We start from the raw sequence: 16,286 nt of genomic DNA on the forward strand, positions 1-16,286 counted from the left end.
CATGATCTATTTAATTCCTTTAAATGCATTTAAATATTTTGATAATGTATTTGTGAAATACCAATTATTCTTTTAATTAATGCCACATTATTATTTAAATCATCCAATCAATTTAAATCATCAAATTAATTGCTAAACCTATTGTCTGGCCTTCATTTGAAACAGGCCTCATTAAACAATAGGCTACCCTGTCCTGCCTTCATGTCATTGTAGGGTGATTGAATAAATACCGACCTTGCAACATCAATGAATTAAAATGGAAAGTAGCATTTATTATGGTTTACAAAATGACTTAATTATAAACATGGGCAAACTAAATTATAAATATTAAAAAAACATTATTTCTTGCACGTGATTAGCCAAAAGAAGTGCTGTTCCAGAAAGGGCATCATGTTTAATACATAATAGCATGTCAGCATACATCAGCATCAATTTGCATAAAGCCTCACATTTAACACCTTTTCAAAATGGCCCGTAAACCTCAACAAATAAAACAACAGGATAAAGAAACATGCAAAAGTACACTTCAGCTGCATAAAGAGTAAATCAGAAAAAGTTAGTTGCAAGAAAACTAGACTTTTTAGCATGTGAATTAAAATACACACTGCCTTTTACAGCAGTAACGTGATATACAGTGTTTGTAAAATCCTCTATCTCTCTCTTCATTTCAGAAATCACTTAAAACAGCAACACTTAATGACCTTTAAAAGTGAACAAGAAGATTTTGCAGTAAACACTTTTTTGTCATTTGTGGAAAAGTAATTTGCGTAAAATTGTCAAGAAAATCAGAATAATTTTTAAAGCTTAGCTAATCTGACAACAACTGAGAACAGGTATGGTGTGCATTTTGAAAAAAACAATTATAAATAAGCTATCTCAGAACAGCATTTTCGCCTGTGCAAATCTTCTTTAAAGGTGGTGCTCCTGATTCATCCAGTTCCTCCTGCTCAGTAAAAAAAGGAACATATTAAACTGGTTACTTAAATGCTTGCATAATAAATATGAATTAAGTGCCTAATGAATTAAGGAAAACTGCTTTAGTTGTCTTGAATTTGAACCTGCGTGTCTGGAGTGCTCCGTCTAACAGTTCCTGATGAAAGCACGTCTTCCTTGATGAGAGTGGGAGGCTCATCAGCCCCTTCCTGTCCTGAATGAACTGGTTCTGTATTCACAAGAAAGAGTGGAATAACATCTACATTACTGCAGTTTTGACTGTGGACCTTAATGTAAATACAGTATTTTGTTGTTACTATTAATTATGGTTGGTAACACTTGATTAATAAATACAAGATATATTGTACGTACATTTTCAAAATAAAAATTATAATCTGTAAATAAATATTTTTAAAAAGGTAAAACGATGTGCAATAAAGCCATGCACATACCATCCGCACTCTCCTGGCCGAGCATTGGAGGCTGGGAGTCTTCAGTTCGGAGGCTGGAGGTATGTGGTGGGCTGACCTGCTGTGAGCTGGAGGTGCTGCTGCTGTTGTCCATTTTTGACTGGTAAACATCTGACAGAAAGCTCTGGTTGCTGTTTTCATCTATACCGAAGAAGCACAGAGATTGTACAAAACATCACGTGACAGCCCTAACTCTTTGAGTTTTGACAATTTTGACCATGTGATATTTTGTAATTTGGCATTTTGACATATACACATCATCATGTACACAGTGGGGTCAGTATTTCATGTAAAGCAGCCACAAAACTCACCAGTGAAATCCAATAAGGAGTTAGTGTTTTCCAAGACCACATCTTTCAGTCCTCTAACATCTCCACCTGTGGATTTGGTGCGGTAAATCTGATAACAGGACAAGGCCAATCAAGTTCACGAATGAGGAGAATGTAGAATAGTAAAAAATAAATAAAATAGCCCACAATAGATCTTTACATGGCAGAAGCACCCACCTGCTTTGTTTCTGTTACTGGCACCCACTTGAATATACGTAAGGATGTGTCTCCAACTGTCACCCATTTCTTCTCCCTGGGAATAAAAGTAGTTTAACATGTTTTAGAGAGGAGCTCGGTTTAGCTCTATAACTAACTATTAATGCTCCAACAACACCAGTATGTATCATGACATAACGTTACAGGAGACAGACGCCTTCTCTGTCACATCACTGGTGACAGCTAATCGAACATGATGTTGCGCTCACTTATAGCCGTGGTTTATATTACATGAATATGATAAAATATGCGAACAGATCGGAGGAGGTTTATGAATTTCATTGTTCCACTGTGTGACTAACCGGGCTTTCGCCCACTGGCTGTGGCCATATTGACAGCTCTCAGCGGAAAAACTCAGCTAACCCCGCCTCTCCTGTCAAACACGACCATTGATTGGTCAACAGCGCCGTCAATCATCTAACTTTTCCGACTGAAGTTTGTTGAGCGACGCAGCAGATATCACGCTACGGTCTACATCTACCTTATCCTCCATATTGTCCCCCAGATACCACACATACCATTTCCGCACTTTCTCGATCGCCGCCAGGACCTTTTTAATGTCATCTTTAGCCCGACTTCGGGTCTCAGCACGGCCTGATCGTCCCGACATCTTGATGCTGTTGTGATTCATCTACAGATGCTGAAAACTTCAAGACCAAGCCCCAGTCCTCCGTTACATCGGTAATCTCGCGAGACTTCACGGTCTTTTTTTTTTTTTTTTTTTTTCTCGTCGACGTTAGTTTCCTAAGTCTTGGGAGCAGAGCCGTAGAAATAGAAGAGTTGCGACAGCGAGAGGTGAAAAATGACTATTTGGGATATGAGCCAAAAAACAACCTTTGAGCAGAGCTTTGCAGTTGGCAGAGTAATATATGGTTTATGATATAGTTGAGGCCAATTCCTTTGTTATATAACTATTTTAGCAGCGGGGCTGGTTAATTAGGCAATCTACTCGCGTTAGCTACCGTACCAATGCATTATCATAACATGACAAACAGAGATTGTACGCACATTTTAAAACAGAACAGGTTCTGTGTTAGTATTACAAATTATATACAATTTTCTTGTAAACAGCTTAGGAAAAATTGAGTCAGTTTAACATCTTTTAATCTATTAATTTCCCAGATGGTACCATACCAAAATATCCGGCAATAGTTGTCAAAAACATAAGAAATTTTAACATCCTGTCTGATTTAAACTTATTACCTCAAAAAAATAATGATGAAGAACACCTAAATCTGTAAGAAAGAATATTTGCCAATGAAATGTAGTAAAACACAGCACAAACTACAGTAGAAGAGTTCCACAGTAACATTAACCATCAACTATTTAGATAGCCACCAGCTAATTGAGCACCTACACAGGTGGGTGCATCAGGGTAAGAAGAGAGGCAGGTGAAGAGATGCATCCATCATGCCTAGTGCCTACTGTACAAGCCTGTGGGGGCAGTGCCATGATCTGGGGTTGCTGCAGTTGGTCAGGTCTATGTTCAGCAACATTATGTGTCCAGAGAATGAGATCAGCTGACTACCTGAATATACTGAATGACCAGGTTAATCCATCGATGCATTTTTAATTCCCTGATTGCACAGACATATTCCAAGATGACAATGCCAGGATTCATCAAGGTTGAATTGTGAAAGAGTAGATGTGCAAATGTTGGGACATTGCAGAAGCTTATCTAAACAATGACACCTTGAATGCGTGCCTTTTTTTTTCTACTTTTTAATGAATTGCACGTGTCTGTTTAGTCAAACAGTACATTGGTAACACACACTCACATATAGGTACATATATATATATGTGTATATGTGTGTGTGTGTGTGTAATTACTTTCAATAAGCTTATCCACAATACGATTGTGTATGTGTGCTCATAGGACAAAGGATGAAAACAATACTTTGATTTGTGGCCCTGTATAAAAAACGCATTTCCATTTCAGATGTCTGTTCTATAAAATACTTGCATAAAAATGTTCTTACACATTCACATCGATAATAAAAATAAGGAGCCAATATTGAAGAAAGAGTGCTTTTATTTTATGCTGTAGCTGTATTTTTGCTTAATTGCGGTTTTTAAATATAAGGCTTTTTACTATGTGTTTAGAAGAACGTAGGATTGAATGCAGGAAGTTGTCTGGTTCCCAGGTTTGAGCAGCAGAGGGTAGGCTTGAGTCACAGAGTGTAAAACGTGTCAAGCTACCAGTTGAATGAGAGCAAAGGTTGGCAGTTTTGATTTATTAATGTGATAGGAATGATCACTGTCAGGAAATGATCCCTTGCTTTACTCTTACTCTTAGTTTACTCTTTAACCAGGTGCTACACTGGTGGAGTTTGTGATTTACAGTGCTTTGCCCCACCAAAAATCCCTTGTAAAACTGTTATGGTACAAGATAGAGGAAACAAATAAATAGCACGATAAGCTCTCCCATCTAGCAATAAATACTTTTTGACAAACTGCACAGTATCACTGCTGAGGCTGTTACGGTTACTGTTTCACATTACATTACTACAATACTGCCAGAGCAAAAAGGACATGACATTATTGGGGAAAAGCATCACTCCCTAATACTGTGATAAATGTGAGTTCATCACAGATTGTTTTTTACATTTAATTTAATTTTATATATTTTTATTTTGTTTCTGAAAGAACACATTTATCTTTTTTTTTAAAGGTGATCATGTGAATCACAGAGTGAGTGTTTTTGTGTGTGAAGCAGCTCAAATCACTCATCTCATGTTCCTGTGAGGACTTGGGTGTCATGTCTGTTTGATAAAAGTATGATAAGGCTGCTGGTGTAGTTTATATAAATTAATAAATATACATTTAAAATCCCAACTCGTTGCTGATGGTGTGGGCGGCCCCCGCTGCAGCTCCAGCCAGTGGCCGACAGCTCTGGGAGGAGTCAGACAGTAGTTGCCAGAGAAAATATCCAAATAGCTTCAACGCACACCAGCACTCACATGAGCACCGACCTCCTGGCTGCACTATTTAGGTTTTGATCTGATCACAACTCAACACGAGGGGTTTCCACTGAGGTCGCCTGATTTGTGCAGCTGTCCGTGGTTGCAGAACTGACTTTAAATACACATATCGTGTGTAGTTGTGTAAAGTCACCTCAGTTATGTACGCACATCACTTCCGGTTGCGCTGGACATCCGCCTGTGAACATTTCGAGTTGCATTTTTGAAACCTTACTGAGATACATTTAGACCAAATTTGGCACTAAAAAGCGCACGGTTAAATACACACACAACGACGCACCATCTGTTATTTGAATAGCCACACTCGCACATGTAGCCCATAACCACTATTGGGATTTTATTTTGAAAGCGGAAACGTGTTCCTGTCAGCGTGCTGCCTTCACGCCGCAGCCTCTCCTGTCATTGACGGGGTGTCGGACAGAAAGGCCAAATGATCCAGTGAACAGGGCGACGGATCCAGCGCGGCGTGGACTGCTGGCCGCCATAGCCAGTGCAGCTTTTATTTTTTTTTATTTTTACTATTTAGCTTGTCTATCGGCTGGAAGTCCTCCTCTTTATTTCGCTGCTGTGTGTGTGTGTGTGCGTGTTTTTTTTTTTTTTTACTCACAGACGATAATGGATCGAGTGAAAAGCTCCATGCAGCAAGTACCCAACGCTATTCCCAAAGTGATCCGACGGACTGGAGGGGCCAATAGCCTGGAGCTGGAGAAGGAAAACTTTGAGAGGGTGCAGGTATGGACCAGAGGGGGTCACGGTAATGTAAAAAGCTTTATTGTGTCGAAAGCGTGGGATGAGGGTTTGGCTGACAGCCGCTTTATTTTGTGGGAGGATCATATGCATGTCAGGCTGTCTGCTGGCATTTCCTAAACTAAACTGTGCAATGTGAAATACTGACTGCCTGAAGTCAGGATCCATAAAAAGGACATACACTAACCACGTTTTGTACATTTAATTTTTGTTTGAGTAATTCCTACAGTGTGGATGGTAATTTTACACTGTTCCTGTTCTTGATTTAGATTAGGGTTTATTTTAGTGCTACTTTCCCTAATGTCCGTCTGTGATCAGCAGATACCAAAGAGTCCACTGTACAACAAAAGAGCTGTTGAAATGTAGGTCAATGGCCTTTTGAATTCAGATAATAGTGTTGTTTAGCCTATCTGCAGGATAAAGCAGACATGAGGGAAGCAAGCTGAAGCTCCATATGACAGGCTGTCACTGTCTTTTGTATGTAGTGTCAGCAGGATCAGTGATGATGGTTTAATGAGACATAGAAAAGCAAAGGGGATATGAGTGGAATCTGTTTTTGTATATGTTATGTTTTGGTTAGATGCTGTTGAATGGATAAATGCTGTGTGGCTTCACAGGCTGCATCTGACTTTGCATGACGTGGACTCCCAGTGAGCATATGTACGTAGATTGCTGTTATGCTATGGAGCCCACTGCTTCCTGCCTGGTGGTCTCCCCTCCCCTCTATGCAGACCAGGCACAGGAGAGACATGGAGTGAGAAAGTAGGTCAGATGAATCTACACAGCCAAACTGATGGGATAGTGCTGCAGCCTTTCTCTAACAGCTGCCAAATTGGACTGTAGAGTTAACACAGCCTAAATGTGCACAGCAGGTATTCTGCAATTTTGCGTCTAGATGGGTGCTCACAGTTTGCCCTCTTCCTATTTCCCTCCAGACACACACACACACACACACACCACTCTCATCCGGGATAGTTGTAGCATGGATTAGAACAGGAGAGTGTGCTTTATGTGTCCTGAGCCAAGCCTGGTCACTAGGTCACGTTCAGGATCCTGAGATCACATCGTCTGGAAGTGTGTCAAGACAAAACGATCTCCAGTATCACAACAAATGCACATAAGTTTCTTCCCATGCCTTTTTCGCTGCATGGAGTTCCTATCATCAGCAGCTTTGTGTGTCGGCTTTATAGCTTAAAAGCTCTAAATGATCTGAGATCGTGTAAACAAAGTGCTCAGCTCTCATTAAGGAGGGCGGAAATATGTAAGCAAGATAAAACACGTCCAGGTTTGATTTTCTAAAGTTATCAGAGTCCTGACACGATGAGACGGCAGTAAGACACGTTCAACTGTATTGTTGTTGATACTAATGGCGTCAATTTAAAGCTGTAATAGTTTTCCTCTTGGATATCTACACACTTTAAATCACTGATTAGGATTTGTCCCCCTTGTCTCCCACGGGGCACATGTGTTTTCTTTTTCCTGTGATGATTTTTGTTTTGGACTGAGAATCCCGATTTGTGGCAGGCAGTACAGGAATCAATGAATCTGCTGTCTACTTCACAGGAGATAAGCGAGAGATAATCTCATCTGATCTGCTGTGCGCTAAAGCTGTCTAAATCTGTGGCTTGCCCGGGCTTTCTCTTTCACCTCACCTACAAAAAAAAAAAAAAAAACCTGTCTGTACATCTTAGATCTTATCTTGGGTCATTCAACACAAAGTATTTATGTCGCACATCTTCTGATTTAGCTTTCACAATTTGATTCAAAATATGGATGCTGTCCTGTGACACCTACCTTGGCTTTAAAGCCAAAGTTGTGTTAAGTGTCTGAGAAGTGCTTGCATAAATATCTCTCTGTTGAGTTGAGTAAACAGCCAGGGTGTGTTCAGAATCCCCTCTGTCACAGTGTCCGCAATGGGTTATAAAAAGCATGAACCAGGGCAGCCAGATAGCACACAGCGTTTGCTTTTAATGACATGTTTAGCCTCGTAATAGCAGCTGACTCTTTAATTTGGTGTTTAGGGGGGATTTAATCTTTGGTGTGTTTGTCTCGAACGTCATTACATGTTTTGGTGTTCTGGTTCATTCGCAACAGCAGTATTGAAGCCCACAAGTAAAAGGTAGTAATACAAGGTAGTAATGAACGCTACATGTCTTGTAATCTCTATCTTGAGGCTCTAAAATGTCAGAGATGCCAACTCTCTCCTAGATTGCAAAACCGTCTCCAGGCTGTCAGCGACCAGAGGAGGTTTTTCATTTGAAATATAGTGTAGGTAGTAATCTCCAGACCGATATGAACCATAATTAGCGTTTCTGGAAAGCTTCTGGGGCACCGGTTCCTCAGCTGGGACATGTAGTTTGAGCCAGGGAGTGACACCACATTGTATGTTACATAATTAAGACTTTAAAATTAGACTGTTTGCCAGGCTCCTTCTTTCCTCCTCCATGCGTCCACAATGAGGTCACTCGTGTTTGTGTCTGTATTTTGAGTGCGCGTTTTTGGCTGTTGGTGTGTCCGTGTACAAAAGAGTTACCTTTTCCTCCTCTTTTTGATCAGCTGTCGATATAATGAGTGGTTTTATGAAGTTATTTACCTGTCATCATGAAATTCAGCTAATCCCTTTTATATTTAGATAACAGTTTCTATATGATTTTAGTCTTTTCCACTCTTTTCGTTTCTCTTTACCAGTACTTGTAGCCGACCATTTTAACCACTTTTAGCTTTCTGTTTCTATTAGTAGACATTTGTTGCTGTCTGTTGCTTCTAGCTAACTTCACCTAATGATTTATTTTTACACGCACTCGCATCATGTGTTTTCACGTAACACCCTGATAGTTGCAGAAGACCCTCCTGGGTTTAAGTTCTCCTGTGTGTGGACCTGCACTAATGGACCCCGCTTGTCCCCCTGCACCCTGTTTTCCTGCTGTTTGGTCCCTGGCAGCTGTGGAATTCAGGGGTGGAGCAGGGCCGGGGCCCTTGGGCACAAGCAGGATTCAGCAAGACGGATGTCGACAAGGCCTTTTTCAGTCACCCTGGCTCTATGCATTTCCTTTTATTTTTGTTGTGTTGTGTTCTCTCCCCTTACTCATTTGTTTTGAGTCTTCCTTGCCTTCCCTTACATCCTGCAATTCAACATGCAAGGAAGTTATGGGGGCGATATTCACATACATGCAGTACACATACAGAAAAGCATGCAAGCTTTAGAGTCAGGCCATTAAAAGCTCTGAGGCAGCAGAAACAGCAGGCGGTGGTTTGTGGCCTCATTGCACTGAGTGGCCGTAGAATAATAGAGCTGGACATGAGTGACAGGTCAGTAAGTGGAACAAAGTGCACCGATGAGTTCCTGGCGGCTGTAACAATGGCTTTGATTTACAGATTGTTTTGGAGATCTCTTGCGTGTTTTATAGCACAGTAAAGCAGAAAGGGAGACGGACAGAGATGGACTGTCGCTTTTTGTTTTCATGCAGCAGAGGTGAAAGTTCAAACTGAAAACTGCATCATATATCTAAGCGTGTGGTATGCAAATTAGAATAGGTAAGAGTGGTCTGATTTAAAATAATGATCCAAATACAATACAGTCCTCATGAATGTGATAAAATACATTCAGGCAAAGTTGATGTCTAATAATAAGTTCATTTCTAAAGGAGTGTTACGTATAGATGATGAGTATATGGGTGGTAAGTTTCCATCCTTTGAATAATTCATGAGTAACCAGTCAGTATTTGGCTGATGAGGTCCCTAATGATCCCTGATGATGTCACCTCTCACCCAAATATGTTCACACCAAAAACTTTGAACAACAGGCTTGATGACAGTTTTAGTTTTGCACCATTAAACATAAGCCTTTTAAAAGTACATGTCACAACCTTAGACTCGGGGGAGGAAACATCTACATTAGAGGACTTTAACCCCTGTGTTCAGAGTTAGGCATGTTTGCTCAACACAGACCATGTTTTGGCCACGAAATGCAAGAGAAATGATTCAAAGGACTATTGATTACCTTCATTGCTACAACAATTTTTTTTGTAGTTATAACTAGTAGAAAAATTATAACTTATGATATAATTGATGGTGCTGAAAATCCAACATCAGAACTATATCTATTATTCTGCACTTTAGAAAAAAAAGTATTATTTTTATACCAGATTTATTAGACTAAGGAGGACATTCATATTTACCAGCACTTAAAGACTTACTCTTATTAGTACTTTTAATTAAAGCATCAACTTTTTCGGATTTCATTTAGACTCCTTACAGAGGGAATATACCCAGTGTCATTAATGCTTAACTTGATTTTGAGGAATTTCCCGCAATGAAAACCAAGTGCAGAGGAGCGGATACGGACAAAACAAACAACCTGCTCACATTAAAGTGCTCTTTGCACTATATGAAAGATTAAAATAATCCCTCATCAGTATTTGTTTGTCCATTATGACAGGTTGTTTTATACATCTGGGTTAGAACAACCAGTGGAAGTCATTATTGTTCTTTATGCCAGGTGGCTAGCTTGTGTAAAGATAAAAGGGGGGAAGATTTTGCGAGTGGCTGAGTGGAAAACTAGGCAGAGACAGAATGGGACCGCTGTGTGTGAGAAATGCTTGGTGAGGCTGCCCTCTGAGAACGGCCCACGCCGTACCAGGAAGTGAAGAGACTTGTTGGAGAAGAGCTGGCATTGTCTGGAGACAGACTGTTTACGTTGTGCAGCCTGCAGGTATAATGTGCACTCTTGATGCTATAATGAGTAGCATATTGATTATTGTGGCTGGGCTGGACTTGGCCAGTCAGCTGATCCTCTGTGATTGTATAGAAAAGCCTTTTTATAACAGTGGCCTGGATTTTAAATATGGATCTTGTGGGCTTAGTGTTTCTGGTGACATGACAAGCACAGCGTTATTATCCTTGAACAAACCAATTATCTTTTAAAAGCCATTTTAATCTTAGATTTAATAATAAAACATGAATAATTCATATTAATACAAATGTTAACACACACCGTAGCATACTGAGGGTTTGGAAAACTGGGCCCTGTTGGTTTAAAGTTTACCAGAAAAGCATGACAGTAGTGTCAAAGTGAGCCAGCATGCAACATTTAGCAATCATTAATGACTGCAATTATTTACATGTGTGCTTTTCTTACTGGGATAAGTCAAAATGTCTTTGGGAAAAGCTTTATTTAGCAAACACAAGTGGACTGCCTTGAAGTCAGAAGACTGTAGTGAAGTCTCAGAGACACCAGATGGGGGCATCAGTCACCTTCAATTGCTCTCATGGTGAAAGTTGTACTCCTTTATTTTTTCCCCCTTTTTCAACTTTGTCAAATTCGTGCTTTTTCCAGGCTCAATGTGTTTTTCAAAACCATGTTATCACTGTACTTATTATGAAGAATAAGAATTATTTGCAAATAAATTAACTCACATGTGCAACAGGACAAACCTGTTCTGCAATATCACGTTATACAAGCAATGTTAGTGTTTGGTGTTTCAACAGCGGCTACATCATAGGTATGTGGTGTTTGGGGGAGCACATTAAACAGGAATCAGAAGGGGTGGAGGAGGTGGGGGGGGGGGGGGGGGGGACACTTTAATGAATTCAAACAATGAGGAGAAGCCGCTTAAAAGATTTTGGATACATTTTTGTTTCCTGCTGCAGGTTAAGTCAAAGCTGGGTGTTTAAAGTAATCATACAGGTCTGGATCTGGCTCTTAATGAACTGAGCATCAGGGGAAACTCAGCTGCTTTCTCATTTGCTGAAACCACCTCCACCTCCACTCACACAGGACCCCTGGTGGTCCCCGGACCCCGGCTTGGGAACCACCGGTTTGAGCCATCCCACTCTGCAGGCTCCATGCTACTATTGTCTGCCCGGAGAGCGGGCTATTTGCAAAATAAAGGTAGCCTACTGTCTCGGTCTTAGCGGCTATGGGGGCTGATCCACCCGTGAGGTGTTTGCAGTGAGCAGCAGGGTGAAATGAGCGGGTTTTGTCCGCGCTAGTTTCTCCTGTGTGCTTCGCCTCCGGCTCCTCGGCGCTCGGATGCTGGACGTCCTCGCAGACACGGGAGCGCACAGGGCTCGCAGAGAAAGGAGAAGGGACGCGGAAGGAAGAAGGAAGGACAGGGGAGCTTTTTCATACCAAATCGGGACACATGTTGAGCTAACGGACCGCTCCACCTCCCCCCCCCCCCCCTTCTCCTCCCAAATGCATTTGTTGCCTCAGTCGCTCTCCTGTTCGTAATTACTCCGCGTTAGGATAAAGCAGCGGATCCGCTCTCCAGCTCCGAGGACCGTCGCTCAGCGCCCGCTGCGTTCACGACCATGGACCTCAGTAAAATTGTAAGTGCCGAAGAGCAAATGTATGTTGTTTATTTAAAGAAAACACAAACGGCAAACGATAGATCAAGTGTTTGCATGCTTTTTTTTTTTAGAGGTGGGGGGTGGTGTCTGAGAAGTCCTGTTGCGCGCACACACACACACACACACACACACACCAAGGCTGTTTTTTGCGCGAATACGTGCAAGTTGCGCTCAATGCAAGCAGGGACTTGTTGTTATGTGCATATTATTGTGGCTAAATGCGCCCGTGGGAAGTTTGGCTTTTTGTTGTGGGGGAGACAGAACAGATCAGCCCCCCCAGCACTCAGTCCAGTGGTTTGCAGGCTGGAGCACAGGGTCCCTGGTCACCTACATGCAGTGGAACCAATTCAACTGATGGGGTTTCTCTTGAGTTTCACTCTTAAAATGTTGTATTGAACCAGCTACAGTCACAGCCGTCCTATACTTGGGACAGGAAATGTACACTGGTTTTTGTGGTTTGAGCTCTTTGTGTGTTTTTTAGGGGTCCAACACATGAGCATGCCTGAGATGGGCTCCGGTGTTGCCTGCAGATTTCTTCAGCTGCACTTCTGTGCTACAGGTTCATCAAAACACAGCTGAAATGTGCCATGAATGTCAATTACAGCTTGTGTTGAAGACAAACCTTAAGGGGCATGGTGTGTTTGTGCAACTATTTTTACTGTTATTACACACTTATATATGCATTTATTATGTTGTCACATGCAGCTCAGTTGAGACGTAGAACAATTCGTTTTCCATTGCACATCTGAAAGCCAATCTAACTGTCATATACCTAGTGTACATTTACGCTGCTTTCACTCAGAGGACTGTGAATGATGTGCTGGATACTAACAGGCAGTCTGTGTGTCTGGAGTGTAATGGAGCAGGTGCACATAAGCCAAAGCAACAAGACTGGCCTTTCACTGCCAACATGGATGGATGGGTGTACTTTTAGCTCTTGTATAGGTGTGGGGGAGGGTGGATGAAACACCCAGAGCCTTTTTACCAGAGATCCTGCAAAGTTTGTGGAGGAAATAATACAGAAAAAAAAAACACCAGATCCAGGCAGCTTGATGCTCAAACAGGAAAATCATTCTCATCTCCGAATTGAATCTCAGCTGCCTACATGAAGTCAGTCGGGGCATGTAGCGCAGACATGGCGTAGGTGTAGTGATGGAAATTCTCCTCCAGTGGATCTCCATTCAGTGGTACTTTACAGACTATTTCAGACAAACCCTTTGACGTTATTGGGTCATTGTCATTGAGGATTCTGGATCTAACAGAACTGCTGCAGGCTGCTCTGCTCATTGCCTTCTTGTTCTGCAGCCATGTTTTGACGTTTTGGCACAGAGTGGTATGAAAACATACCTACTGGTAGATGTAAGGCTCACAGTAAGCAGACAAACATTCACACACTGTACAGAAGTTGGTGATGCACAGTAGAACTTTATGTAGAAACTTGACTGTGTGATATTTTGATCTTTATTCTTTGATGTGTTGAAAACTGCATGATAATTACAAGTATCTTATATGTAAAGGGGGGGGGGGGGGGGTGACAGTTGACTGGTTAAAATTAAACCATTGTGACCGCTATGTGCTCGGGTGATATAGAGTGTCACTTTGTTCAAGCAAGTATAAACAAGATGTTATAAATACCACACAAAATATTGCTCACTTCCTCCATCAACAGAAGCAGTTTATTTTAATGTGTGCATTTACAGCAAATGTTGACTAACATCAGATGATGTAACTGAGCTTCAGTAGTTGGTCCAGTCAAAAATATCATCAGTCCTATAAACTGTTTCCGGCAGGAAATTAGAACAAGTGTGAGTCTTTCTTGGTAGTAAATTAAATATCTTTACATTTTGGACTGTTGTCGGACAAATCAAGCAATGTAAACCCTGAATGACAAACGTATTCTTCCACTTAACCTCAGCAACATGTCTTACAAATGGGACAAACTGAGCTAGCAGTTGCCAGTCAAGAAAAGCATGATGCTTATAATAAATGTACTATGTACTGTGGGACTGATGAATTGTTGTTGGATCACTACATAAGCCATCATCATCATCATCATCATCATCATCAAGCCCTGCAGAAAAACACACACACACTCACAGAAAAACCCTGTGATGTTCGCGCCTGTTTAGTGTTGGGGGGGTGATGAGCTAGTGGGCTGAGGGGGGGCCTCGCTGAACTGCACAGATGTTCCTTTTACAATCTGTCGTCATGACATCATCAGTCCTGGAGGAAGCTGAGCTTCAGAGCTGAGGCTGCTTCACACCAGGCTGCAGAAAGCTGACTGAATAGGAGAGGCCTATAAACCTGCCAAGGAAGTGCAGGCCTGAGAGTTTAATTACGCTGGAGTCCAGCCTTCAGCATGTGTGTGTGTGTGTTTGTTTGTGTGTGTGTCTCTATCAAACCAGCTGCTGCCCCCCACCTCTGCCCTCAGGAACAGAAGTCGAGTACTCTGAGGTCACACACTCCCAATGTGAAGCTCTGTGTTCTCGTGCTTTTTACTGGGCATCCCACCGGCCTTAACCGCGTCCTCAAATCTTATTAATGGGATCGAAGTTGTTCTGTAGAAAAAGAACCACAACAACCATCCGAGAGACTTGTACATGACTGACAAGGGATTTCAGCCCATCATCCTTCATGCTGTTGATCATGAGTAAATGTTGATAGACGCTGAGGCAACATAGCTGGGCGGTTTCACAACCACTCATGAGCAGAATTATAAATTGTAATGCAGATTCAGTCCGCTGTGTTCATAGCAGAGCTAGATCTACGCAGACTCTCTCTGTACCCTCCATGGAAGCCTTTACAACATGACCTCTACGAGCTTGTAATTTTCCTTCTCACAGCCGGGTCTTTCCCTGTGTATCCATTCAAGTACACAGGAAAATAGCTATTCTAAAAAAGACTTTCCACTACCTTCCTCTCCACAGTGCCTGCCAGGCTCTCAAGAGGTGTGGAGTGACTGTTGTATGAGACCGGATGTTCATGTCAGATGAAACACATAAAACGGTCCTTAAACAAGCAACACAGAGGGCTCTGTTCAGAGGACTGACCTTTTTTGGACAGGGTGGAGTTACTTTTGGGAAAATGTTTGGACCCAAAATGCTTTTCCATTTATTATCTGATTTTTTTTTTTTTTATATGTGCCATTTCATACCGTTGTAACCTGTAGTGAAAGAGGGTGTGTGCTTGTTGAAATGCTCCGTGGTGAGGCTGTTGGTTTCAAGTATTTTGTTTTGGCTGTGCATGTTGAACTGTGAGGAGGGGGGGTTGGTTGAGAAAATAGGCATGTATTTTAGTCACTCCAACTTTCCTTTAGAATAACATGTTATGAAACACTGAAAGTGAAGGTTGTTGGTTATTTTTGATAACATATAGGTATTCCAGTGTAAATAAACCTTGAGCAGCTGCTGTGTTTCATATTTGTGTCTTGACACATGGCACAAATAGTTTCTTTCCCAGGAAAGAGATGTCCTGTGACCCTGAATTTTAGTATCTTTCAGCTCATTGTTTTGGTTTGGTTGCTCTACTACTTTGCTCTTTTGGTTCCTTCCAACTCACAACTGACTAACTGTGGAGCAGCTAAATGCCAAAAAGCCTCCAGAGTAGGGTGAGACAAATGTAGTTCAGTTAAATGTGGTGTTATTAACTAATGGTACGAGTTGTGTTGGTAAACATGTATTAAATAACTTATTTATGAATCATGGAGCAATAGTAGGTTCGACTTCTGTATTTGATTCAGTGGTTTTTGGCAGGTACACTTTTTTTTTATAACTAATAATATAACTTAAATGAGGGCAAAGTTGTTTTAAACCACATTTTTTCTGGACACAAAGACACCTGGAAGCGTCCGGCAGGAAATGTGAGAGTGAGGTGTTTGTCCTGAGTGACTGTCTCAGCTGCTGCCTGTCTGTGTTGACTGGGCAAGGTTTATAGCTGAAGGGGAGCTGGTCACTTTTCAGCAGTCAGGCAGGAAATGGACAGTATAACGTGTGCCAACACAGAAATCCTGACTGAGGGCCTGTAACATCCCCCTCACCACCACCAAACCACAACCCACCACCACTACTTCCTCCTACAAAGACCATACCTCAGCTGTGGCACCAGTGCCACATTCACAGACATTTCTGCTTTTTATTTCTCTTTATATCCATTTGCTGTTTATGTCCCTGCGTACAGAACAGAGGGTGGAGGAGTCTCAGTAGCCACCATGTAGCATTTAAACCATTTCATTCATACTGAAATAACAACAAGAGTGAGAA

General features: G+C 41.6%; 2 protein-coding genes across 4 annotated transcripts in view; one reads left to right on the forward strand and one right to left on the reverse strand.

Annotated features, from left to right (window-relative positions):
- Window positions 1–247: 247 nt before the first annotated feature.
- On the reverse strand, window positions 248–2,614 carry bcl7bb (BAF chromatin remodeling complex subunit BCL7B b). Of its 2 annotated transcripts, none has more exons than XM_026365257.2 (6): window positions 2,467–2,614; window positions 1,910–1,985; window positions 1,715–1,802; window positions 1,386–1,544; window positions 1,059–1,162; window positions 248–943 (listed from the first exon to the last, which is right to left on the reverse strand). In XM_026365257.2, exons 1-6 carry the CDS (start codon window positions 2,577–2,579, stop codon window positions 872–874), a joined length of 612 nt encoding a protein of 203 aa, XP_026221042.1. In that variant the 5' UTR covers window positions 2,580–2,614; the 3' UTR covers window positions 248–871. The 2 variants fall into 2 exon arrangements, with proteins under 2 accessions (XP_026221042.1, XP_026221033.1); XM_026365248.2 differs by having other exon boundaries at window positions 248–946.
- A 2,683-nt stretch (window positions 2,615–5,297) lies between these two features.
- Window positions 5,298–16,286, forward strand: part of hip1 (huntingtin interacting protein 1) — a 37,472-nt gene continuing 26,483 nt past the window's right edge. Inside the window, exon 1 of one of the 2 annotated variants that reach the window (XM_026365474.2) lies at window positions 5,298–5,661. In XM_026365474.2, the coding sequence (XP_026221259.1) occupies window positions 5,545–5,661 (117 nt within the window). In that variant the 5' untranslated portion in view covers window positions 5,298–5,544. Of the gene's footprint in view, window positions 5,662–11,395; window positions 12,007–16,286 lie in introns of those variants that run through there. The other variant, XM_026365480.1, reaches the window with a different exon arrangement.

The sequence above is a fragment of the Anabas testudineus genome, chromosome 13 (assembly GCF_900324465.2).
Source record: "Anabas testudineus chromosome 13, fAnaTes1.2, whole genome shotgun sequence".
Taxonomy (NCBI): domain Eukaryota; kingdom Metazoa; phylum Chordata; class Actinopteri; order Anabantiformes; family Anabantidae; genus Anabas; species Anabas testudineus.

Bases quoted from the DNA above. Each gene is read 5' to 3' on its own strand.
- bcl7bb (XM_026365248.2), bottom strand. From the start codon at position 2,579: ATGAATCACAACAGCATCAAGATGTCGGGACGATCAGGCCGTGCTGAG. The intron at 1,803-1,909 runs GTGGGTGCTTCT...TCCTGTTATCAG, and splicing joins CAGTAACAGAAACAAAGCAG to ATTTACCGCACCAAATCCAC. The intron at 1,163-1,385 runs GTATGTGCATGG...TTGTGAATACAG, and splicing joins CGGCCAGGAGAGTGCGGATG to AACCAGTTCATTCAGGACAG.